The sequence below is a fragment of the Capra hircus genome, chromosome 28 (genome assembly GCF_001704415.2).
Source record: "Capra hircus breed San Clemente chromosome 28, ASM170441v1, whole genome shotgun sequence".
Taxonomy (NCBI): Eukaryota; Metazoa; Chordata; class Mammalia; order Artiodactyla; family Bovidae; genus Capra; species Capra hircus.
In genome coordinates, this window is record NC_030835.1 from 3,833,035 (window position 1) to 3,858,746 (window position 25,712).

The following is a 25,712-nucleotide window of genomic DNA, read 5'->3' on the forward strand; positions in this document are numbered from 1 at the left end:
ATATTAGGTTGAAGTGAAGTGAAAGTCACTCAGTCATATCTGACTCTTTGTGATTCTCCAGGCCAGAATACTGCAGTGGGTAGCCTTTCCCTTCTCCAAGGGATCTACCCAACCCAGGGATGGAACCCAGGTCTCCTGCATGGAGGGCGGATTCTTTACCAGCTGAGCCACAAGGGAAGCCCAAGAAAACTGCAGTGGGTAGCCTATCCCTTCTCCAGCAGATCTTCCCAACCCAGGAATCAAACCAGGATCTCCTGCACTTCAGGTGGATTCTTTACCAACTGAGCTATCAGGGAAGCCCAATTATTATTATTATTAGGTCGATGCAACCTAATTGAGGTTTTGGACAGTGAATTTTAAATTATTATATTAATGTATGTATATTTATATATATTCTTTTTCAGATTCTTTTCCATTATATGTTATTGCAAGTTAGTGAATATAGTTCCCTGTACTATACAGTAGGTCCTTGATATTTATCTATTATATATATGTATTAGTGTGTATCTGTTAATCCAACTCGTAATTTATCCCTTCCACACCTTCCCCTTTGGTAACCATAAGTTTGTTTTCTATTTCTGTGAGTCTATTTCTGTTTGCAAATAAATTCATCTGTGCTGTTTTTTGGATCACACATGTAGTCTGTATCATGATATCTGCCTTTGTCTGGCTTACTTCACTTAGGTCCATCCATGTTACTACTAATGGCATCATTGCTTTCTTTTGATGGCTGAGCAGTATTCCATTGTATACATAAGCTACATCTTCTTTGTCCACTCATCTGTCAATGGATATATCATTTGCTTCCATGTCTTGGCTATTATAAACAGCGCTGCTTTGAGAATTGAGGTACATGTATCTTTTTTAACTAGAGTTTTCATCTTCCCCAGATATATGCCCAGGGATGGGATTACTGGATCATATGGCCATTCTCATTTTAGTTTTTAAGGAGCCTCCATACTGTTCTCCATAGTGACTATACCTCTACTTCATTCGATGGGAAGATGCTGCTGCTGCTGCTAAGTCACTTCAGTCGTGTCCGACTCTGTGCGACTCCATAGATGGCAGCCCACCAGGCTCCTCTGTCCATGGGATTCTCCAGGCAAGAGTACTGGAATGGGTTGCCTTTGCCTTCTCCGATGGGAAGATGGGAGGGCTATAAAATAAAATTCCTCTGCTTCCTACAAGGATAAAGAAATCATGGACTCTCCTAAAAGAGCACAGAATCCTGAACATATTCTAATCCAATTCCCACCTCCATTTGACTAATACGGAAATAAGGCTCAGAGTTAACAATTTCCAAAACTTTTTCAATGAGCGAGTGACACGGAACCCACTGAACAATGCAAAGGCGGCTACCACGACATGACAAGGCTTCTAGGACATTCAGTCACGCCTTCTGGACAACAACCCAGACCCTGGCGGGCTCGGATTCAACTGAACACAGAGCCCTCCTAATTTCTGGGCTGGAGGGTGCGCCCACGTAATGTCCAGGGAAGAAGCCTGGACAGTGGAGGGGAGGCTGAGGAGGAGGTGGGTGGGCACAGCAGTAAATGCCCCATCATCAAGGTGCCCTGCACATCCCCATCATCCTTCAAGTCCCCTCATTCATCAGGACTCTATGCTTGTGGCTGAGAGGGGTCTCTCCTTAACCAGCTGAATCAAAAGGCTGTGGACATGGCATTAGGGCCCCAAGCTCCTGAGCAAACAAGGAAAAAGTACCTGGCGGTCTACACACTGCCTACTGGAGCAGGGGTCAGTGAAGTAAACCCATAGAGATAAGCTCCAGGACAGCGTGTGGACCTGTTCCAGGGCTGAGCATGGGGATCTAGCTGGGCTGCTGTTGGACTCCAGCAGAGGGACCCCAGCCTTGGGCTTTTATGATTAGAGAAACACCAACACCTCTCCTGGCTTGGCAGAACTCTGGTCGTCTGCCCTACTCTTCCAGCTTAGCATTCAGAGTTGGGGGGCAGCCCAGAGTTGGGGTTCCAGCCTATGACTTGGCAGTGATCTGCTAAGATTGAACGTCTTCAGCATTCAAATGGAGCCAGCTTCTTGGAGCTCTGCAGGAGACTGGCGTCTCTGAAGCCAGCCTACCGAGAATAGCTAAACCAGGAACCAGCTGAATACATTAGTTCTCACTTCCCCAATTCCTTCTTCCTGTCAAAGGCAGCTTTCCTCATCTTAAACTTAACCACAGCACCCTGTGCTAAGGCCACTTAGCGTCTTCCCTCGCCAGCATGATAGAGTCAAACTGCTCAGCCTGGCATGTGAGGCTTCCTGCACCAGACCTCACCTTTCTGTGCAGGCTTACCCTCAGCACCCCCGTCTCCAAATGCACTGGGTCTGCGGCCTCCGTGGCTCCAGTGACGCGAGCCTTTCCCCATCCCCTGGCCCTGTAAACTCGCAGACGCATCACCCCAGACGCCCTCGTGGAGAATGTCTGGCTCCTCCTCCTGAACTCCATGATCACTTCTGTCATTACACTCGGTAGTTGTTTCCATACCTGCCCAACCTGGAGGGCGCTCAGTCATGCCATCTGCAGAGAAGGTGTCAGTGAATCGGGATGAAGGTCAGCAGCTGCGTCCACCCCAGAGCTCAGGCTCCAGGCCCTTCTGCCCTGCCCATAGCCATAGATTCCAGATCTCACAGATGCTGAAACACTATCTTATATAAATCAAGTGATCTTTAACTGTTTCAAAGCTGAATACTGGATGAAAGGTGACACCTGCCACCTCCTCTGAAGAGTTAAATATTCTGATAAGAACCTCAGTATTCCCTCCACCTCAATGTGACTGAGGCCCCACTGCCAATTGGCAGCACACCCTGACAGTGCCCTGGGGCTCAGGAAAAAGGCTGATGCTCACACCTGCCCAGATACTGCGCACGTCTCCCACTTGCTTCAGGCACGTGGGCCTTTAAAAGGAGGTCCCTCTTTAAGAAATCCTTTGTAGATCCACCCAGCACCTTAAAGTCAGGGGCTGCAAATGACATTTACAAGGTGGCAACAGGTTGCTGGCCATCGCAAAGCACTCTACCCTTAAAGGAGATATGACTATCGCAGTGAGTTGAAGTTCTTTGTTCTGAATACATACCCTGTTTTCAGTGTGGTTTCCTTGGCAGTTGATTGAGCGACTAATTGAATGCCCATTAATAGCTTCAAGACTGAAAGGAAATGTACTTTAAGGGAGCTCCATACTGGTACACAATTGCACCGACAAACTGTTTTCAAAATCTGACAAGAATCAGTTTCAAATAAAGGGTGACATTTAAACAACTAGAAACCTCAAGGGCCATGATTACACAGCCCCATTCATAAGCCCTCCTGTTTGATGGTTCGTTGGCAAGTTCACCCTGCAGAAGCCTTCTCAGCTGCCTGAAGTAGGAAGTTCCCGGCTGTTCTCAGCTAAGCAGGCATCTGAATATGCTAGGCAAATCCTTTTCCAGTGTATTCTCAGGACCCAGAAGCCCCAGTCTTGTCTATGTGCATATATTTGCAGCCATCTTGAGATGCATCAGAACCTTAAAGAGACACTCTGGGCAAGTCTTATCACCAGTCCAGGCCAGGCCAAGGGACTTGTCACTAAAGGATGTCTATCCAAGTTAGCATGACCCACTTTAAGACAGAAATGACAGCTGTCTGTGCTCACTCCTCCATCACCAGACCATCTCTCAACAGGGTGTAGGAAGCAAAAATTTCTTCTCTGAAGAACTTGCAGGTCTTCTCAGGATTTTCTCAGGCATCATTGTATCCCTACAAAGCAGTAACTCACAGCAACAACTCCCATCTTCTAGTCAAGAAGCTTGACCTTGAAGCAGTCCTTGATTCTCTAAACAAGAAAGACCACAGAAAAGAGAAGAAGGGCGACTTACCTGGTATCATCTCTGGGAAAATAGCATCTCCGCCCTGTCCAGCAGAGCCTCCTGCTGAGCACCACCCCACCCCGTATCCCAGGACCCCACCTTGTTTGCTGACCTCACTGTCCCATCGCCAGATTCAGCTCTGGGAACCTGGAATTCCTTTGGCCCACATCCAGCTCCAGATCAGCCCACATCCCATCTAGTCACATCTCAGCCCCACCCCTCAGCATGACTTGGTCAGGCCTTGGCCAAAGCTCTCTCTAGGGCTCCAGACTCAAGCATCTGACTGTCCATCTGCACATCCAAGACGGCCTCAAACACACAATGCACACAGATAAACCAAAAAACCAAAACCCCTCTCCATCACACTAAATGGACCAGACATATATCCACTTTCCCAAGTCTGGAACCTGGGACTCTTCTTTCCCTCTTCCACATCCAAGTCATCTTATCTGACACCCAAAAATCTTTCCAATTCATTCTCTCCTCTTCAAAACTACTTCTGCTTTGGGGGACTACCTCTATCCCCTGATACAATAATCCTGCTTATCCGTGTGATTCTAATAGGGTTGACCCCACCATTCTGATCTAGCAGTGGTCAAGAGACACAGGCCTGGGTACAGAAAGTATTCCAGCTACTTGGTCACAGTCATTGGTTAAGGACTGAGCTATCAGAGTCCTCCCCAGAGAACCTCCCTGGTGATTCAGTGGTTAAGATTCGGCACTTTCAGTGCAGCGGGCCTGCGTTCAATCCCTGGTCGGAGAACTACATGACATGTGGAATAGCCAACGCAGTGCAGAACCTTAAAAAACAAACGAACGAGCAGATCCTTTCCAGAGTTCTGATAGAAAGACATGTTCCTTCCCTGGCAGCCCAGTTGTTCGGGCTCAGCGCTTTCATTCAAGGTGGCAGATGCAAAGAAAGAGAAAAACGATGGAGAAAGATGTGAACCCCGGAATTCCTGCTGCTCAGGGCAAATCTGCCTACTGCAAAAGAGTGTGTGCAGGCTGCCAGGGTCCCTTCTCTGCAGCTGGACGTGCTAATGATACAGAGTAATCCCACTGTCGCTACCATAGAACTCTTTACTGTGTACAAAGCCCATCCACAAACATTGTCTCCCCAAAATGTTAGGGTTGACCAAGGTCCAGAACTCAGACTCCACATGCTTCGCACTTGCGTCTTCACAGTCTCACCGGTGGAGATAAAACCCCTGGGTTTCCGGGCGGGGCACACGTTGCTGAGTTACCAGGATGAACTCTGCGTGCAATAATCAGACCATCTCCAGCTCTGGCATCTGCTCAGGCTGCAAGACACACACTGTACGTGACCTGTAGAATCCAGACTCAGAATTCTTCCAGGAACAATAGCTGAACCATATGAATGCCAGGCTTCACAAGGCAACTGGATACATCTGAACACCAGGCTTCACAAGGCAACTGGATACAGAAACAGGCCCTTGCTGCCCTATCTAGGCCCCACAAAGCCAGTAATGACAGAAGGCCACCCCCAGGGTGAAATGTGCCCACTCAGCTAGGTGAAAGAGCCTGGCAATGAACATAGCAAGAAGAAGCCCTAGACCTGGCTAGATTGGCTTGGACCTGCCACTGAGCCTCAGAGACCCTTTGGAGACTTCCGTGTGCACTGTGGATAGAGGCAGATGCTCCGACTCTTCCACAGGGACACTCTGCTGGCAAGTCAGCACCAGGGCCTTGATCTCCTTCTTGAAGTTGGTGTTGAGAAAGCCATAGATGAAAGGGTTGACACAGGTGGAGGCCATGGCAAGCAGGTGGCACACCAAAAAGATGAGGTTGCCGTGACAAATGGGGATGGCCTCCTGGTACCAGTCCTCCAGGCTATTGAACACATGCAGGGGCAGCCAAAGCGCAGCAAAGGCAACCACCATCACCACAAGGGTCCCGTTGATCCGCTGCACCCGCCAAGCCCGCGAGCTACAGGTGCCCTTGCGGAATACCCGCCCCTGATTCCTCAGGCGCTGGTAGATGCGGACATAGCAGACCAGGATGAAGGCCAGTGGAATGCAATACTGGAAGAGCAGTAGGAAGGTGGTGTAGATGATGCGGTGATGGTCCAGCGGCCAAGACTCAGTACAGACCACTTTATCTGCCAGAAACTCCACAGCCTTGGAGTGGTTCTTATGAAAGACATTCTCTAGGATGCTGTTGGCCAGGAATGGCAGGGAGAGGAAGCAAGCAATGAGCCAGATGACCACAATCCCCAGGTAGGCCTGGGTGACACTGGGTTTCCAGCCTGTTGGATTGATGATGAGCTGATGCCTCTCCAGAGCCACAAGAACAAGGGAGAGGATGGAGACTGTCACTGACATACACTGTATAAAGGTGGATATCTTGCAAAGGACCTCGCCAAAGACCCAGTAGTCCATGATGGTGTAGATAGCCGTGAGTGGCTGGCAGATGAGGCACATGAGGAAGTCGGAGAAGGCCAGGTTGGCAATGAGCAGGTTGGTCACATTGGCCCTCTCCTTCTGCCTAATAGTCACACATACCAGGCAGAGGTTGCCCAGGACCCCCACAACGGTCTCGATGCTGTAGGAGGTGACGATGAAGACCATGGGGTCTACGGAATCCTGGCAGTGGTCAGAGAAGTTGTATGGAGTGTGCAGTGAAGCTGACTTGCTCCTGTTTTGACCCTGTGGGGATCCTAGGAACAGCAAGGCCAAGAAGTGAGAGGTGTTCATGGTGGACAGGAGATTTCAGGAGATTCAAGGATGATGCCTGCAAAGCAAAGACAAATGGCACTTAGGGATACCATCCCCTGTGTGGGATCCGGGGGAAAGTGGGGGCTAGGTAGAGAGCTTCATGGCTGCTTCCTTCCCAAGCCTGAGACCTGGAGAACCTGAGATTCAGAGACGTAAAGCAACTTGCCCAAAGTTAATTAGCCCACACAGCTAATAAGCAATGGGGCCCAGATACAAACCCAGGTCTGTCTGACATCAGAACCTGTTCCACAGACTCCCTTTGACCTCAGGGTTCGAGGCTATTTTGATGACGAAGAAATTGAAATTTTGTATGCAGAGTTTGGGGACAGAATCATTTAGGGAGCACGGGTAGAAATCCCCTTATCACACTGTATGCAAACAGAAATAGCAATACATTCTTCAATGCACTCAGGTCCTTCCATTGGACCCTATGCCCTTTAAAAAAAGTATTTATTTACTTCACTGTGCTGGGTCATAGTTGCAGCACAAGGGATCTTTGATATTCGCCATGGCATGTGAACTCTTAGCTGAGACATGTGGGATCTAGTTCACTGACCAGGGTTCCAATTCAAGCCTCCTGTATTGAGAGCATGGAGTCTTAGGCATCCGACCACCAGGGATGTCCCCACATTCCCTTTAGAACAGATCCAGAACCTCAGGGCTTGACATGAAGTGTGCCTTCCTGGTCTCAGCACCTACCTACTCTGCCAGCCTTGTTTCTCAGTGACATATGACAATACTGAAGACTGCCAGGTATGCCGAAGATTAGGTCTTCAGTACACTAGCTCGCTCCTCCTGACCCAGTACATACACATCAGGCCGAGGTCAAGGGCTGCCCACTAACTACCCTATGGGTCCCCTCCATGCCTACACTTAAGCCACAGCTTGTAGCTCCCAGAAACTGGCCTGGTCCACACTTCCATGTCAGCCTGGTCCTTTTCCTCTGGTGCCTCAACACAAAGGACTCTCTGCCAAGATCTAATTGGAATTTGGACCCCAGAACCTCCAAGTGGCAATGCCAACAACAGATGCTTCGATGTGGTGTGCCATCATGTCACCACAAACCATCAGAGTTCCCTTCCTCGTGACTTCTCTAGTCATCACTAATCCCACAAGCAGTTCTCAGCCTTAAGGAGACCAGAATCACTCCAGGAGCAGATCAAAAGCACAGATTCCAGAGTCCCTCACCAGGAAATGCAGTTAAGTGAGTACAGGATGGGGCCAAAGAATGTGTACTTTAACAAGTGAACCATATGATTCTGATCACATGGTCCTTGGACCCCATTTCAATAATCACCGTTTAGAAAGGGCCCTATTCAGATATTCTTTAGGGCCTTTATAATGATTGTGTCTATCTATGAACTGTTCACATATAAATGTTCTTCATGATCAAATGCTAAGTTAGAGGCAGTTTTTACAGGGGATAACCAAAATTAACCAAAGGTCAGTAAAAGCTATAACATCTGTCAGCTATCGTAAATGTCACTTACTATAAATTTAATTTGACTTAGAAAGATGAATCACATTTGGCCATGGAAAGATTGTCATGAATTCAAAGGCAGTTTATAGTTTAGTTATTTCAGTTACCCAATCCCAGAGACAAGAGAATTTTTCTTCTGGTTTTTTTAAACTTTTAATATTTATTCATTTGGCTGTGCTAGGACTTAGCTGTGGCGCATGGGATCCTTGATCTTCATTGCAGCTGTGGGATCTAGAATGGGGGCACTGAAGGCATCAGTGAAGATCCGCTTGGCTTGCAGCCCCCTTCTCGAAGAATCGCTAAAGAGTAACACAAGGGATGGTCACCAGTGAGCCAGGAAACTCCACACCAGTCCCTGCTGACTAGACCACATGGACGCCTGGACCTAAACCAACCCTTCTGCACAACAGCTGGGACTGGGGCAGAGGAGGGAAGTCCTAGGGCTGGGGAAGCAACAACATGGGAAGGAGATCTTTGGGGAACCAAGAAAGGAGCAGAATTACCAGGTGACCCTTGCATCTTTCTCCAGAGCTGCAGACACTGGAATGAAACTACTCCATAAGAGCCCACCCTAGAAAGGCCCTCTGTGCGCAAGAACTGAGGATTTCCAGGAGCGGACTCCAGGGGTGAGGCAGCAATCATTCAAACCCTGAGCCCCAGGTCAGCACGAAAGTTAGATTCCTTCTGCAGAACGCGCACAGAGGCGGTAGGGAGAAGGCAGTGGCAGCGGGCATGCAGAGGCAATTCTGGTCTGAGTTTGGTCCTGCAGACACCTGGAAGACCCAAGTAGCCTCAAGGGCGGTACCTGGATGGGACCTGGGGAGAGAATGGGACAACTGAACCTGCCATGCCCAGAAGAGCAGAAAAGGGAATTTGGAAAGACAAGCAGGAGAGAGAAGGCAGGAACCAATCTTGGAAAGAGCCCAAAGAGCGGTGGGTGGTCCTGCCTTACTGTGGAGGGCACATGCTTTGCTGGGACACAGGGCAGAAGGGACAGACACTAACCTTCACTCAGCTTTGGGCTCAAGACATCTTCCTTAGCGTTAATCCAAACCCTAGCCATGGGAGAAAGGCTCTATTAGGCTGAACCATATGAAATCCCCAGTATCCAACTATTTTCAATCTGCAAAGACAGCAAAACCATATGACTGGATTTTATACAGCTCCATTTCAAAGAGGACACTGAGGCCCAGTTAGATGAAAGGAAGCTGCCCAAGGTCCTCAGAGTCTGTGAGTGGCAAAGCTGAACTAGAACCTTGGCTAGTCTGATTCTGAAGGCCGTGGCACCAGGCCATGCCAGACAGATTTTTTAGAAAGGAGGAAGGGAAGTCTGTGCTAAAGTAGGAGGTGAGCTGATGCGGGGCAGGAGAAATGGCAGAGGCAAAGTTGGAGACAGACATCCAAGGTCCCCAACAAAGCCTGACCAGGTGAGCACCCTGCAGTGCCAAGGTATGGCTCAGCAAAGCGACAAGATGCCCCAGCTGGGGTGGCATTGCCCAGGGTCCCCTGGCCTTGGGCCCCAGCACATTGGCTCAGACGCCTCCACCTCCCCAGCGGCTCCAAGGCTATCCCAGCCTCTCCAGCCCCTCATCCTTCCCAAGCAGACCCAGGCTTGGAGTTCCTAGTGGAATGACACTCTTAGAGCTGTCTCCTTCCCAATGCAGTTTGGAACCTCAGAGGCCCCTCCTGAGGGCGAACACAAGAGCACAAGCTTCCCGGAGCGAGATGCGGGCTTGCAGGGCTATCACCAGGCGAGTGGCCATCAGTGCTGGTTTTCACCTGGATCACCTTGAAGTAATCATACCCAGTAATCAGCAGGGCTTCTGAGTTGCGGCCACATTGACCACTTCTAGAATTTCTGGGTGGTTTAGAATTCCCCCCAAAGGACCACACACCAAGACTGTCTCTCACTTCCCAATGCATTCCTCGGAGAGGCCCACTGAGGACCAGGAGGCCTCAGATCTTCCAGGTGCACCCCCAAGGGTGGTGATTCTGGGAGGGGTAGGGTGGACTATAATGCAAAATCAGTGGAATAGTGTCTCCAGGCTTAGCTCCCAAGCAGCTCTCCTGATCAGGGGGGACCACCTGCAACCCCCAGGGGAGCCCTCCCAGACTGCAGCCTGCCTTCCCAGCCGTCAGATGAAAACTAATGGAAAAAACAAATAATATAATCTTCTCAGGAGGTAAGAATGGAGACAAGGATGTCTGCTTTGTTTCCTGAAATTTCAGCAAACAGCTCCTGTCTCCTAAAGCCCGCGGCGCCCACACTTGCCACGCACCCCTTACCTCCTTTGCCTGCAGCGCGCAGAGAACACCGAGGCTGTGGGAGCCCAAATCCGCCCCAGTGGCAGGGTTCCCGCACCCGCGCCGACTGCGGTGCTCCGAGCCTCGGGCTCTGTAAAGCCCACCGGGAGCCTGGCGGAGGCAGCGCGCGGCTTCCCGGGGGCCCCTCCGACCCCGGCCCCTTCCTCCCTCGGAACCCACGGAGCGCATCCACGGGCCCGTGCCGGCCTCACCTGCTCCGGCAACCCGGCGCTCTCTCTGCTTGCGGAGCGGAGCCGCCCTGCCAGTTCACCCGCACGCCCGGCTCCCTCCCGCGCTGCCGCCGCCGCCAGCCCCCGCCCAGTCTGTCGCCCCGCGCCGCCCACGTGGACGCTCCAGCCGCCGCGGGGGACCCGGGCGTCTGCCCCGGGGCCGCGCCCGCGAGCCTTCCCATCTGCCCGCAGCTGCAGCCAGACAAACCTGCCTTCTCCACGCCCACCCCCGCCCAGGCCAGCGGGCTGGAACTGTTGTTCCCTCTGAGCTTCAGTGCCCTCATCCATGGAACGGGCATAAGAAGACCTGCCTTTCATAAACTCATGCACAGACATGAATTGCAGGCCGCTGTGAGCCTGACTCTCCCGACAGACACAGAGCTGGAAAACAGGTGTCCCGTCCTCGGGTCATACTGCAGTTCCCAGCCCAGGGGGGGAGGCAGACCAGAGGCAAGTAACTCAGTTACTGCAGAGAATGAGATGCGGTGGGGAAATGGTCAGCTATAGACAGATGGTCCAGGAAGCGGGCGCAGTAAAGGCAAAGGCGCTGAGGCTGGAGGTATCTGGTCACTGGAGATCACGGGAGAGCCATGTGGCTGGAGAACGCCGGGGCTTTCAGAGGGGCATTCAGGAAGAGTCAGAGAGGCCCTCATAGATTCTGGAAAGGCCTCCAAGTTTGCTGCAACAAGAGTCAAGTAAGAAAGCTCTTCTCCAGTGGAGTCCAGGTGAGGACTTGCCTGAAATGGTGCAGTGTGTATTCCAAAGGCTGCTCCAATTCTGAATATACTGCCTTATCATTTCCTCCAGGAGGCCACATGGTACAATCACCGTTTGTACCTGCAGGACCTCTTGAGAGTAGACCCCTCTTCTGGGACACTTCCTGAGTGTCAGACATGCACGACTCTTCTATAAAACCTTCCATGGCTCCCGCTCACAGAAATCAAGTCAAGCAGTGGTTACCAGGGGCCGTGGGTTTGGGGAAATGGGGAGGAGATACTGGTCAAAGGGTCCAAACTTCCAGTTATAAGAATAACAAGTTCTGGGGATCTAATGTACAGAAGGGTGAGTATAGCTTATAACACTGTATTATATACTCAAAAGTTGCCAAGAGAGTAGATCTTAAATTCTCTTATAAAAAAAGAAATGGTAATTATGTGAGAGGGTGGAGACATTATCTAATGCTTTGGTGGTAATCGTTTTGCCATGTGTAAGTGTATCAGATCAACTCATTGTAAACCTTAAGTGTACATAATGTTATATGTCAATTATATCTCAATAAAGCTGGGGGAAAAACAAACTTCCATGGCGCCCCATGACCCATAGGACACCGCCCAGACCTTCCAGCCACTCCCCCCATACACCAAGGAACCCCAGATGGACCATCCATAGTGCTGACTACAGAAATGGTTCCAGAGTGGTGGGCAGTGGCCCCTTCTAGAATGACAGCTGTCATTTACGGTGCAAGTGGGCTCTGCAGGCGATACCCTATTGGATCATCAGAACAGCTCTGAGGGTGAGCATTTTTATTTCTGTTTTACTGATGAAACCAAGTGAGACTCAAAGATTGAGCAACTTCCCCAAAATCACTCAGCTAAAAAACTGAATGGTCAGATCATGCCCATCAAACACCCAAGCCTTTGCCGGCTGGTTGCCCGGGTTTGCACCTGCCATATCTCCTTTCAGGATCACTCTCCTCCCTACCTTGACTCCCTGGGAAACTGCTGCTCCTCCTTCTCAGCCCGGCTCCAGTGTCCCCGGGCCATGATGCGTTCTTGCTGCAGAAGCAGGTGGCACAGCCTGTATGTATGTTCATACAGCATACTCCCGTGTCCAGGGCACGGCTCCTGCCTCTGCCCTCAGAGCCCATTACGGGTCCATACACAGTGACAGCACGTGACAAAGGAAGGAAAGAAAGCATTTAGCAAAACTTAATTATAACGACTCATTGGAAAAGACCCTGATGCTGGGACAGATTGAAGGCAGAAGGAGAAGAGGGCGAGAGGATGAGATGGTTGGATGGCATCACTGATGCAAAGAACACAAACAGGCAAACTCTGGGAGTTGGCGAGGAACAGGTTAAGCCTGGCGTGCTGCAGTCCACGGGGTCATGAAGGGCTGGACACAGCTTGGCAACCGAACAGCAACAATCATAATGATGGCTTCCAGGAGTCTAAAGTGAAGAGTCTTTCTTGCTTAGAAACCACTCACTTATAGACAACTGTTCTCTGTGTGGGCAAGAACTCAGACACTGACATCTCCTCCTCGCGAGGCAGCTCTGTGGAGCCATGGATTGAGGTCTTACCGGCGAGCCTTTTAAACAACTTCCCAGAGCTCCTAGGCCTTAGCTCAAGCCCGTGTAGAACAGACAGCAGCTGATGGGGCAGTAAAAATAGTGACCAGATCCTGTGCCAGACGAAAGTACTTTCTCTTACGCCCACCTCATAAAGTATGATCATCCCATATCACAGGTGAGAAAGCTGAGGTTGGGGGAACTGGAGTGTCTTGTCCTCTTCAATCCAAATTGTAGATAGCGGGGTTGGGGTTTGAACCCAGAGTCCAAGCTCTGTCTCCAGCGTCCAAATACCCCTGAGAGCGGACAAGTACACATTCTTAGTTAAGCAACACAGCAAGAGCTGGCTGTCAGACCTTTTGCTGACAGGAAGGAAACAGCAACAGCCAGGGAAGGAAACAGCAACCCCTGGTGGCAGCTGAGCCCTGCAAAGAGCAGAGCAAGAATATCTAAAGCTCCCTGAGAAAACAGCCCATGAGCAAGAAATCTGGAGCTGTACTTCCCTGCTATAGGAGGCCAGGACCCCAGTCTGGGAGATCCTACCAATGGGGAGACCGCATTCCACAGTATCTGGGGGACAAGCATCTTGGAACAAGTGATGAAACTTGAATGGAACCTGGGGTTGAGAGGTTAGTTATGTCTCAATGCTAACTGCCTGAATCATGATGGTTGTGTTTTGGGAGAGTAGGAGAAGGTCCTTTTCTGTAAGTAATAGACAATAAAATTAGTATTTGGAAAAGAGGGGCTTCTTGTTGGCAGCTTACTCAAATGGTTCAGAAAAAATACTGTTTATCCTCACTTGTAGTTTTTCATAAGCCCAAAATTGTTTGTATTTATATATATGTAAACCTTTGAAGAAGGCTGAGCGCTGAAGAATTGATGCTTTTCTGGTGTTGGAGAAGACTCTTGAGAGTCCCTTGGAATGCAAGGAGATCCAACCAGTCCATTCTGAAGGAGATCAGCCCTGGGATTTCTTTGGAGGGAATGATGCTAAAGCTGAAGCTCCAGTACTTTGGCCACCTCCTGTGAAGAGCTGACTCACTGGAAAAGACTCTGATGCTGGGAGGGATTGGGGGCAGGAGGAGAGGGGGCGACAGAGGATGAGATGGCTGGATGGCATCACCGACTCAATGGACGTGAGTTTGAGTGAACTCCGGGAGTTGGTGATGGACAGGGAGGCCTGGCGTGCTGCAATTCATGGGGTCGGACACAACTGAGCAACTGAACTGAACTGAACTGAAACCTTTGATATTTTTAAATATCAAGTTTTTTTAACCTTCACGGAATAAAACAGAAATAGAAACTGAAAGCAGTAACATCTAAAAATAGAATTGTTGGGCCAGAAAGAATGTTAACATCAGTTATGTGAGTAATAGGAATATAGACCATTTGTTTCCTTCTATTAAAGAAAAATTCATAATTATATTTTATTTTTAGAAAGAATAAAAGAGGGAGGGGTGTTCAGGATGGGAAACACGTGTATACCTCCAGATTCATGTTGATGTATGGCAAAACCAATACAATATTGTAAAGTAATTAACCTCCAATTAAAATAAATAAATTTATATTTAAAAAATAAAAATAATAAAAGAAATTAAATGATATCTCATAGCGCAGAGTATAAAGCTTGATAACAATCATTCTAGCCTCAGTTTCATCATCTGTAAAATGGAGCCAAGACTGGTTTAGGTTCCTGACAAGGTGAGGACACAAAGGATTAAAGAATAATCCTCTGAAAACTTCAAAGTCTTTCAAAGACACCTGGGAGGGAGACATAAGGAAGGGACGCCAGGACTTCAGGATCAGGCAGCAGATATGGGTCTGGTCTTCCAGGAAACCCTCTAAGCGGTAGGCAGGTCTGCTGAAGAGGATGCACCTGCTGGGGAAGGTGGCTCCCAGATCCTGGGAGATCACATGCTCTTTGTTTGCCTTTTCTCCCTGTTGAAGCCATAAAGAGCCTGGGCTGTTAAATAACTTACTCTGATCACAGGAGAAAAAGGTAAGGGATTTCAGCTAAGTGATCTACCCTTTTCCTGCCTGACTCCAGACAGGTGGCATGGCCCTGGCTCCCCGCTCTGCCTTTCTCCAGGGTAAAGCCAGACTTCCCAGTGCCTTTTCCCAGCCCCTCCTTACTGATGTTTCCCTCCTCCTCTATTCCATTTTAAGGAAGGACAGTGCAGAACATGTCTGCCACCAGAGAGAATGGAGGAAGAGGGCGCAGGTGATCAGATGAAGCTGATCATCTCAAAATAGCATTTTTCCTACTAAATAGAGAATAAGAGAAAGACAAGGACAGAGAGATATCATTTCCCCAAAAGCCCACAGTCCCCAGGTTAATCCTCTGCTAACCCAGTGGAGTCACTAGCCCACAGTACATCAACTATCCCTTTGTGGGGGACAGGGAAAAATAGCAAAGTAATTCAGCCTGTATGTTTTGTATTCACATACCTAACTCCTGTTCCTGCCTCCTGGGACCTTCTGGGATCCATTCAAAATGTCCACAGTCATTTAACAAGATTTTAAATCATCTGTATGTGTTAGAGAGTGGACAGAGTTCAGTTCCTCAAGACAAGTTCTAAAAGAAGTTTTGATCCAGGAATTCCAAAATGGATGCAGATGAAATGGTAAGTAAAATACCCACCAGATTACAGCATGCTTTGGAGGAAGAATTTACTCCAGGCTACTCCCCATCTCAGATTGTGCTCAGCTGTGCTGTCCTTCCAAGCTCACCTGATACAATAATGTATGGGTCAGCTATCACGGAGTAACAAACAACTCAAAATCTCAGTGACAAACAAACATAATTTCAGGTCAGCTGGTGGTTTGCTGAGCTAGGCTGTGCTCGAGGGGGCAGCTCTTCTTTGAGCTGTGGGCTCAGCTGGACTAACTCCTCACCAAGGTTTAAATTCCTCCACCTGCACTCACTGTGGGCCCAGGCTGAAAGGGCAGTTCAAAAGAAGCTCTACTCATTAAGATGGCACAGGCGCAAGAGGACAAATCCAGCTATAGAGGCTAATTTCCAGTCCTCCTTGAGTCACAACTGCGAACGTCTACTGGCCAAAGCAAGCTACGTGGCTGAGCACAAAGTCAAGGGGCAAGGAATCACCCTGCAACCACCCTAAGGCAAAATCAAGTCGCAAGGCCACACCCCACATAATAGGTCCAGAAACTAATCCAAACTGGGGTTGGGGGAGTAAAATAAGTTTGGACAACAGCCAATCATGGATAATAATATAGTTTTAGAAATACTAAAGGAGCCAACATTTGCTCCTATCACATTAAATTAAAATACAAAATTTCTCCCCAATCTTCATTATCCAGTCCAATTCTTTTTTCCTACAAATAATTTTAGATCTTCCACCTATGAAAGAAACCCATTGCATTTTCTAATGAAAAAAAAAGAAAAAGCTCAAAATTTCCCTTCCACTAGACCAGGTTCACTCCACTGTCCGGCTGGATTCTCTGTTTCCTGGATGTCTTTATTCAATCGTAATTTTCTTTTTCCACAAATGTGTGCTGGGTCTTGTTTGAAAGCCCATCTTGGATTTAGGGTTCTTGCTGAGCTGGCATGGAGCATCTTTTTTGTTACCTGGACGTAGTGAAGGCTGGGAGGGTGAAGAGAGGAGCATGGTCTGGATGTGCCAGTCATTAGCCTTATATATACATGCGTGCTCAGTGGCGAACAGCTCTGCGACCCCATGGTCTGTAGCCCATCAGATTCCTTTGTATCTGTGGAATTTTCCAGGCAAGATTACTGGAGTGGGTTGCCATTTCCTACTCCAGGGGATCTTCCCGACTCAGATCGAAACCAAGTCTCTTGCATCTCCCGCTCTGGCCGGCGGATTCTTTCCCAACTGTGCCTCCCAGATGGACAGGCTGGTGAGCTAACAGGTATAAAAGCCCAGGCAAGTGAGGAGGGCTACACTGGGAGCGCAAGGCTCGATTTATGGCAGGAGAAGTTGCCCAGGGAAGGCTAGGGCAGAGTTCCTGGTCAGCCAGGGGCAGGTCAGGCAGTGGTCAGAAAGACCAAAAGGTCAGACCTGGGACACTGTCCCTGGCCCCTGGGTGTCTCTCTCTGACTTCCCATCTGTTACAAGCTGAACTGTGTTCCCCTCAAACTCATCTGTGAAGTTTTAACCCTCAGGACCTCAGGATGTGACTTTATTTGAAGATGGGGTCTTTACGGAGAAAGTCAAGTTAAAGCGAGGTCATTAGGATGAACCCTAATCCAATGTGACTCGTGTCCTTACAAAAAGGTGAAATTTGGACACAGAGACAGACGTGCACAGAGGGAAGATGACATGAGAACACAAGAAAGAGACAGCCATCTATTACTAGCCAGGTAGAGAAGCCTGGAACAGATCCTTCCCAGAATGAACCAACCCAGCCAATACCTTAGTCTTGGACCCTGACCTGCAAAACCATAAGACAACGCATGTCTGTTGTTTAAGTCTGGGGTGCTTGCTTGCAGCAGCCCCAGGAAGTGAACGCATCATCTCTCAGTGTCTGTGCCTTCTGCTCCTCTCTCCTTGTCCCTCTTCTGTAGGGTGACCAACATCTCTGCTTTTCCTGAGCCTGCGGGGTTCTCCAGGATATGGATATTGAGGCTAAAAGCAGGAAAACCAGGGCAACTTGGTCATCCTACATCTTTCAGCTTCTTCAGTCTGTCTGTGTCTCCATCTTTCTCTCCCTGTCTCTCTCAGGTCCTCCTTATTCTGCTAATGCCTTTCATAAATGTCTGTTCTACACACAGCATCTGGTCTGTGTGTGGCCTGCGATGATCAGTCAGGGAGGTGGTATCTGGAAGGTGCAAGCTGACCAAAAGCAGAGGTCTTCATGTCTTGGTGACCACAGAGCTGCTCAGAGAAGGTAGCACCCAAGGCGTGGCTCCCACTATAATGCCTGGGCAGCCAGGCCAGGCAGCAGGTGAGGGCCCAGCACAATTACTTTCTTTAAAACTTTCTGCCAATATCCCAGCTCTGCAGGTTGCAACCCACTTGTTTAGTTGCTAAGTGGTGTCTGACTCTTTGCGACCCCATGGATTGCAGCACACCAGCCTTCCTTGTCCTTTACTGTCTCTCGGAGTTTGCTCAAACTCATGTCCATTGAGCTGGTGATGCCATCCAACCATCTTATCCTCTTTTGCCCCCTTCTCCTCCTGCCCTGGGTGTGAAATCCATCAGGGATAAGCATGGTTTTTTTCTTTCTTTCCTTTTTGTTTGTTTGTTTTGACTGTGCTGCATGGCTTGCAAGATCTTAGTTCCCCGCCCAGGGATTGAACCTGTGCCCTCGGCAGTGAAAGCACAGAGTTCTAACCACCAGGGACCACCAGGAAACTTCCAGGGGTCAGCATGTTTTTAATGAAAATAAATATAATAGAAGAAAATATACCAGTGTGTGTACATTTGTGTGTGCACGCATGCGTGCGTGTGCCCTGAGCCACACAGTAATTTATATTTCTTACTGTTGATTATAGCCACAAAGTCTGAGGAGCCTAGCCCAACTCACAATGCCAGCTTGAATGCAGAGAAGCTTGGAAAGCCAAGGGTTGGGGATAGTTATATACAATCATTCATAAAAAGAGGACTTGGGCAGAGAAGTCAGAAGCAAACCCTTGGGCATCAGGAAGACAAGCAGGGTCTGCTTTGCTGGGCAAGCTGTTTTAAAATAAACAGTATGGCAATCATTCTGATGGTTGATGCCTTGTTCCTACAGTTGGCACTATTCTGATGGCTGGTACTTATTCTGACTTGTGCCGTTTTAATGGATATTTTTAATAACCTGCACACCAGGCTGAAACTATGGAAAACACGGCCCTTTAAAATTTAATTCTGAATATAAAACATTTGGGGAATATAACATCCCTGAACCTGTGTCAGTGTATACAGTACTGAGGGAATACAATGGTCAGAAATGATGTCTTTGGTAGATAACTATTACATGTTTTCCATACCAATATATATTTGACCAAAGAGAATGATTTCATAAATAAATGATTAAAAATAAAATTAATAAATTTTTAAAGATAAAATGTAAATAAATAAATAAAGTGACTCTTATGCTGGAAGCAGAGACTTTTAAAAACTCCAACAGGCCTCCTTCAGTTTTGTGTGTTCCTCCACTTGGCAGCTGGCTCCGTTCCCAGATGTGGGATAATGCTCTTGGATTATTGCAGCTGTCTAATTTATCTACTGTTACAGAAACAATCAGTCGCAGTGCGCAGCTTACACCTCCAGTGCTCATTTGTCAGAATTCGACTTTTAACAAGTCTGGAACAGGAAAGCCACACTTCCTTTCTTAAGTGCTTCATAACATATGGCAGTGGTTATACCTTACATAAGATAGCCTGTTTATACCGATGTTTAAACGCTGCTGCTGCTGCTGCTAAGTCGCTTCAGTCGTGTCCGACTCTGTGCGACCCCAGAGACGGCAGCCCACCAGGCACCCCCGTCTCTGGGATTCTCCAGGCAAGGACACTGGAATGGGTTGCCATTTCCTTCTCCAATGCGTGAAAGTGAAAAGTGAAAGTGAAATCGCTCAGTCGTGTCCGACTCTTAGCGACCCCACGGACTGCAGCCTACCGGGCTCCTCCGCCCATGGGATTTTCCAGGCAAGAGTACTGGAGTGGGGCGCCACTGCCTTCTCCTTTTAGCGCTAGCGCTTCCCAAACATTTATTTTCTGCTCATTTGTGAAGTGGATGTATTTCGGAAGACATCGTGGGATGGAAAAACAGCCTCATCGTCCATTCATTTATCCATGCGCTCATTTAGTAAGCAACCAGACTCCTATCATATGCCAGGAGCTCTTGCAGGTTCAGGATGCAGAAGCCAGCGATATTCTCACCGTTGTGGGTGGCAGTGAGCATCTATCCAAAAAGCTTCCTGGAATGTATGAGAAAAGAAGCACTACTCCCACCCTCTTCCAGTTATGCCTGCTTTACCCCGAAGTGGAGAGGGGGTCCCCAGGGTGGCATGGCCCCAGGAGCCCACGTAGAGCGCCAACAGGGCGGGGACCGGAGCTGCGACCCCAGCAGGCCTTCCCCAGGGCCGGCCTGCCCACTCCGCGACCGTCAGCGGGGCCGGCCTGGACCAGACGGCTCACTTCGCTCCCGGTCCCGCCCTCCTCCGAGCCCCCACGACCAAGCGTAGGAGCTCACAACACGTGGGCGGCGTGGCCCACAGGTTTTATTGGGGGGAAGCTCTCGCCTGAGCCCCGTTGCGCAGCTGCCAGCTCTCGTCTCGCTCCCTCCCCTAGTGACATAGGGCGGAGAAGACGCGCCCCCACCGCCAGGAGTGGAATCGGGTCCCCAAAGAGCCTGAATTCGAGCCTCGGCGTCTCCGCCGAGTTGCCCCGGAGCCCGAGGGGAGGGCAGCGCCACCCTCGACTTCGCCCACGGCTGCACTGTAGCTGCATTCGGGCCGGACCTCGCCGGGCAAGCCGGGTCAGCCCTCAGGGCCGGGGCCAAGTTAAGTGGGAGCGGACCCAGCCCTGCGTCCTGCGGCTTCCGCGGGAAATAAACTTTTGAATCCCACACCACGGGTTCGCGTTCGGGTGGAGCCGCTCTCGCTGTTTAGGAAGAGCTGGGGGCAGCGGAGCTTTGGTCAGTCCTCTAGCTCCTGCCCTCCACCTGGCTCGCTGGGGCTGGCGGGAGCGGGGAGAGAGCCAAGCTGTGCCTCCTGTTGGGAATGGGGAGCAGGAGGCACAGAATCCCTGCTGGAGTCGCAGTGCCCCACCTCCGGAGGGAGGAGAAGTGGGAGGGGGGCGGAGGTGACTTGGTGTCCCCGGGCAGGGCCCGCTGAAGTGGGACTCAGCCTTCTAACCATCCCCCCACCCATCCATACAGTTCCAGTAGTATTTAATTGCATCTTGGGCTCTCCAAGAACTTTTCCTTTTATGGCAGAAAGCGAAGAAAAACTAAAGAGCCTCTTGATGAAAGTGAAAGAGGAGAGTGAAAAGGGGGTCTTAAAACTCAACATTCAGAAAACTAAGATCATGGCATCTGGTCCCATCAGTTCAGTTCAGTCGCTCAGTCGTGTCTGACTCTTTGCAACCCCATGGACTGCAGCATACCAGGCCTCCCTGTCCATCACCAACTCCCGGAGTTCACCCAAACCCATGTCCATTGAGTCGGTGATGCCATCCAACCATCTCATCCTCTGTCATCCCCTTCTCCTCCTGCCCTCAATCTTCCCCAGCATCAGGGTCTTTTCAAATGAGTCAGCTCTTCGCATCAGGTGGCCAAAGTATTGGAGTTTCAGCTTCAGCATCTGTCCTTCCAATGAATATTCAGGACTGATTTCCTTTAGGGTGGACTGATTGGATCTCCTTGCAGTCCAAGGACTCTCAAGAGTCTTCTCCAACACCACAGTTCAAAAGCATCAATTGTTCTGTGCGTAGCTTTCTTTATAGACCAACTCTCACATCCATACCTGACCATTGGAAAAACCATAGCCTTGACTAGATGGATCTTTGTTGACAAAGTAATGTCTCTGCTTTTGAATATGCTGTCTAGGTTGATCATAACTTTCCCTCCAAGGAGTAAGTGTCTTTTCATTTCATGGCTGAAATCACCATCTGCAGTGATTTTGGAGACTCCCAAAATAAAGTCTGCCACTGTTTCCACTGTTTCCCCATCTATTTGCCATGAAGTGATGTTACCGGATGCCATGATCTTACTCACTTCATGGCAAATAGATGGGGAAGCAATGGAAACAGTGACAGATTATTTATTTTGGGGCTCCAAAACCACTGCAGATGGTGACTGCAGCCATGAAATTAAAAGACGCTTGCTCCTTGGAAGAAAAGTTATGACCAACCTAGATAGCATATTAAAAGGCAGACACATTACTTTGCCAACAAACGTCCATCTAGTCAAAGCTAAGGTTTTTCCAGTAGTCACGTATGGATGTGAGAGTTGGACTATAAAGAAAGCTGAGTGCCGAAAAATTGATGCTTTTAAAATGTGGTGTTGGAGAAGACTCTTGAGAGTCTCTTGGACTGCAAGGAGATCCAACTAGTCCATCCTAGAGGAAATCAGTCCTGAATATTCATTGGAAGGACTGCTGCTGAAGCTGAAACTCCAATACTTTGGCCACCTGATGCAAAGAACTGACTCCTTGAACAAGACCCTGATGCTGGAAAAGATTGAAGGCAGGAGGAGAAGGGGATGACAGAGGATGAGATGGTTGGATGGCATCACCATGAGTTTGAGTAAACTCTGGGAGGGAGTTGGTGATGGACAGGGAGGCCTGGTGTGCTGCAGTTCATGGGGTTGCAGAGTCGGACGCAACAGAGCTACTGAACTGAACTGAACTGACTGGGCTCTCCAGCTTAACACTGATCCATGGGTTCAAAACTCATTCATAGGCTCAATGGTCCCTTGAAGAGCTCAAAGATACTGATTTGTATATTCTCTGAGGAGGAACCAAGACCCTGCCCCAAGATTGCTCCACTGTTTCTTGACCTCCCCTACCTTGTTTGTGAAGCTCCCCCTTCCCTGATCAGCAATGTTTAGACCTGGCCTTTGGAACTCCAGGAAGGTCATGTAGGCTGAATGAAGTCTTATTTCCTAGGAACAAGAAACAGGGACACAAGCTTTGTGTCCCAGGGGGGCCCGCAGGGTCCTGCTTGGTTTCAAGCTGATCCCTAAGAAGTACTGTTAGAAAGATGCCATTCCGCCCTCCCCTTGAAGGCTGCTGATAGGCCTTAAGGCCCTAATCCCCCTCCTGGCTCCCACCCACCAGGGCTGTGGTAGTGTATGGAGGAGGAGGAGGTGCAGGAGGGCCCTGGGAGCCAGATGATTGGCTGTGAGGGGGGCGTTGCATTCACACCAGTGAGTGACCTCAGAGCTCCTCAGAGCTCGGGTGCCCTGACTCCCTGATGGGTGGCGCTGGAAGCCAGTGGGCAGAGTGTGCCATGTGATGCCAATAAGAGGATATGCCCTCCAGCTGCACTCCTGCTGGAGGGTCAGTTATGCCTAGATGTCCTCCAAAGGTCCAAGTCCAGGCCATGAGGCATAGCTTTGCAGGGGCCAGTGACTCTGGGCCAGGGGCACTTGAATGAGATGGTGGGTACTGACCGATGAATCATCTTGTCTTTGGAAGTGGTTCATGCAGATCTTTATGCGGGTACATCAGGCAAATTGGAACTAGGTGCTGGGTGCCCTGTAAGGGAAGCTGAATCTGCCCTCTGTACCCCGACACCAAATTAAATTTTGGAGATGGTGTTTTGGGTGAAGTAGAAAAGATAGCTTTATTGCTTTGCCAGGGAGAGGAGGTCACAACATGCTAATGCCCTCAAAACTGTGTGTCCTGGAGCGGTAGTAAAGAGTTGTAATGGTTGAAAGCTGGTACGATCAACTGATAGACATTATTCTAATTGGTTGGTAAGTAGGAGATGAGTTTGGGTAAGCTCCAGGAGTTGGTGATGGACAGGGAAGCCTGGTGTGCTGCAGTCCATGGGGTCGCAAAGAGCTGGACGTGACTGAGCAACTGAACTGAACTGAAGTGGGAGTCAGCATTATCAACTTTATGTTCCCACTGGTCTGAGCTCTCTGTGACGTTAATTTCTCCCACCTGGTGAGGCAAGACAGCTCAAAGCTATTGTCTTGTGCCTTCTTTGAGGGGAACCACAGCACTTCCCCAAGGCTACACTGTTGCTTCTGTTCCTGCCTTAGCTCTGTCTCTGCATCCCCCTCCCTTCCCCAGTTAGCAAAGGTTTGAACCCGTTTCTTGGAACTCAGGGAGGGTCTTAAAGGTTGAATGAAGCCTGTTTTCTGTAACCAAAAAACGGAGGCCCCAGAAAGGCTTTTTTGCCCAGGAATCCCACAGGGTCCTGCTCAGTATCATAGGGCCCCAAGAGATATTTTGTAAATAGAAAGGGAACAAGTGTAGACATGAAAGACCCAGAAGGTCAAGGATAAGACATTCTCCATCCCTTTCTTTCCCCTTTTCCTTCCACCCTCCCTCCTTCCCTCTACCCCTTTGTCCATCTTTCCAGCCTTTTTCCATTCTTCTCTCCCCCTTCCCTCCTTGCTCCCTCCACCCTTTCCTCTTTTTCTTTCCCTTCCTTTCTCTCTTCCCTTGATCATTTCCTCTCATTTTTTTCTTCCCTTCCTTCCTTCCATTGAACAGATGTGTTCTGGGATCTGCCGGGTGCTGTTCATGGTTTGCGTGAAACTTCGGTGCCCTTTCTGTCATGACAAGTACTAGCAAACGTTCTTGCACTGTGTCACCTACCCCCGCCCCTTTCTTCCTTTATCAATTAGCATATATCCAACAGTTGCCTTAGAGGAAGAAAGCTAATATGATTACGGACTTCACTTTCAAGAAGGAAGGTTGAAATCAAATTTAGAGATTGAAGTATATTATGTGAAAAGCTGAATAATAGTGAAACTGAAGAGAGAAAGTTAAAATCTTACATAACCTCCTGCTCATTCTGCCTCTGTAACTCAGCTTGCTCCTTGCAAAGTCTGGATCACGTAGGTCACGTATGTTAGGTAAAAGACGACCAGATACATCAAAAAATGTCTAACGGGCTTTAATGGCGAAGCACTCCCGGGCGGGGTTCCCGAACCGGAACGGGGCAGGTTGAGGAAATCCGCGCACCAGGCCGTGTTGGAAGTTTGTTTATATACACAGGCTGCAAGGGATGGCTGGGCTAGCGGAAGGGGGTTTGAATAGGTTGCTGGTTGGCGGCGTCACGAGCTGATAGGTTTCTCTATGCGGCTGGGGCGGGGTGGCTTATGCAGCTGGGGCAGGGCGGCTTTAGCTGGTGGAGTGTGCTGTCATTGGTCCCTGGGATCTGGGAGGCTCCCTCCGTTTCGGACTTCCCCCGCTGGCGGGGGAGAGGTGGGGCAGCCCTTCACGGCCCCCAGGGTCCGACCTTACAATGTAGTCTCAGAAAGTGGGTATTTACGATACTAGGAACTGGAGCTTATCTCACTCACCCTTGTCCTGCTCTTTGCAATTGCCCAGCCCCTGCACACCTGCTTAACCATGCCTATCTGTGTAAAGGTCAGGCATCCCCCTCCCCATCATGAAACCGCTTAGTTTAAACCAGCCTATTAGCAGCTAGTGTTGCCCACTGTAGTCTGCCTATAACAACTCTGTAACCCCTTTGTTCGGGGCTCAGAGCTTGGAGTGTTAACTCCTCTGGGCCCGCTGGCGTCATAAACCGGAGTTCAACTCTCCAAGCGTGGTGCTTGGTTTCTGCAGCAGAATGATTCCATGATGTCACAGAACAAGGATGTGAGATGCCAGAAGACAGCAAGAGCATCATCAGAGTGAAGCAAGACAGCGGCTGAGCTTAGAGAGTGGAGCAGTTTTTGTGGGTTGGATGGGAAGGTGTTATATAGAAGGAACACGTGTTCCAAATAGGATTTTCCTATTTGGAAAAGAGAACATTTCAGTCCAGGAAAGGGAAATGACCTGGGTAAAGGCTCAGCAGTGGGTCTTTTTTTGTTGTTTGTCAGATGTTTTCCAGAGGAAAGTTCCAACCCAGGAAACCTTCACCATCTCCCAGGGCTCTTTGGCACCCCCTCCTCTTCAGTTTTGTATCTCTCGCCACATTTTAAATTCAGCTGTTGGTGGGCTCAGGGGAAGCACCCAGTTTCTCCCTGCCCCTGCCTTGACCAACAGACTGGTGACTTTTGGCTGCACATAAAGAACTCTTTGGAGAATGCCGGAAGCCAGCATGAGGAATTCCACCCGTGACAAGGTCATGCGGCAGAGATCTGATGGGCAGGGTGGAGTCAGATCTCAGGTTTTCCCTCTGGCATTTCCTGAGCATGTACCCCAAAAAATAAGAA

The 25,712-nt window shown here is 49.4% G+C and overlaps 1 protein-coding gene across 7 annotated transcripts; it reads right to left on the reverse strand.

Moving 5' to 3' along the window:
* Nucleotides 3,164-10,720, reverse strand: LOC102172438 (neuropeptide Y receptor type 4). Of its 7 annotated transcripts, none has more exons than XM_018042635.1 (3): nucleotides 10,596-10,711; nucleotides 5,441-8,378; nucleotides 3,164-3,830 (listed from the first exon to the last, which is right to left on the reverse strand). In XM_018042635.1, the coding sequence occupies exon 2, from the start codon at nucleotides 6,576-6,578 to the stop codon at nucleotides 5,445-5,447; it is 1,134 nt and encodes a 377-aa protein (XP_017898124.1). In that variant the 5' UTR covers nucleotides 6,579-8,378; nucleotides 10,596-10,711; the 3' UTR covers nucleotides 3,164-3,830; nucleotides 5,441-5,444. The 7 variants fall into 7 exon arrangements, with proteins under 7 accessions (XP_017898124.1, XP_017898125.1, XP_017898123.1 ...); XM_018042636.1 differs by lacking the exon at nucleotides 3,164-3,830 and having other exon boundaries at nucleotides 3,868-6,615; nucleotides 8,264-8,378; nucleotides 10,596-10,710; XM_018042634.1 differs by lacking the exon at nucleotides 3,164-3,830 and having other exon boundaries at nucleotides 3,868-6,615; nucleotides 8,187-8,378; nucleotides 10,596-10,710.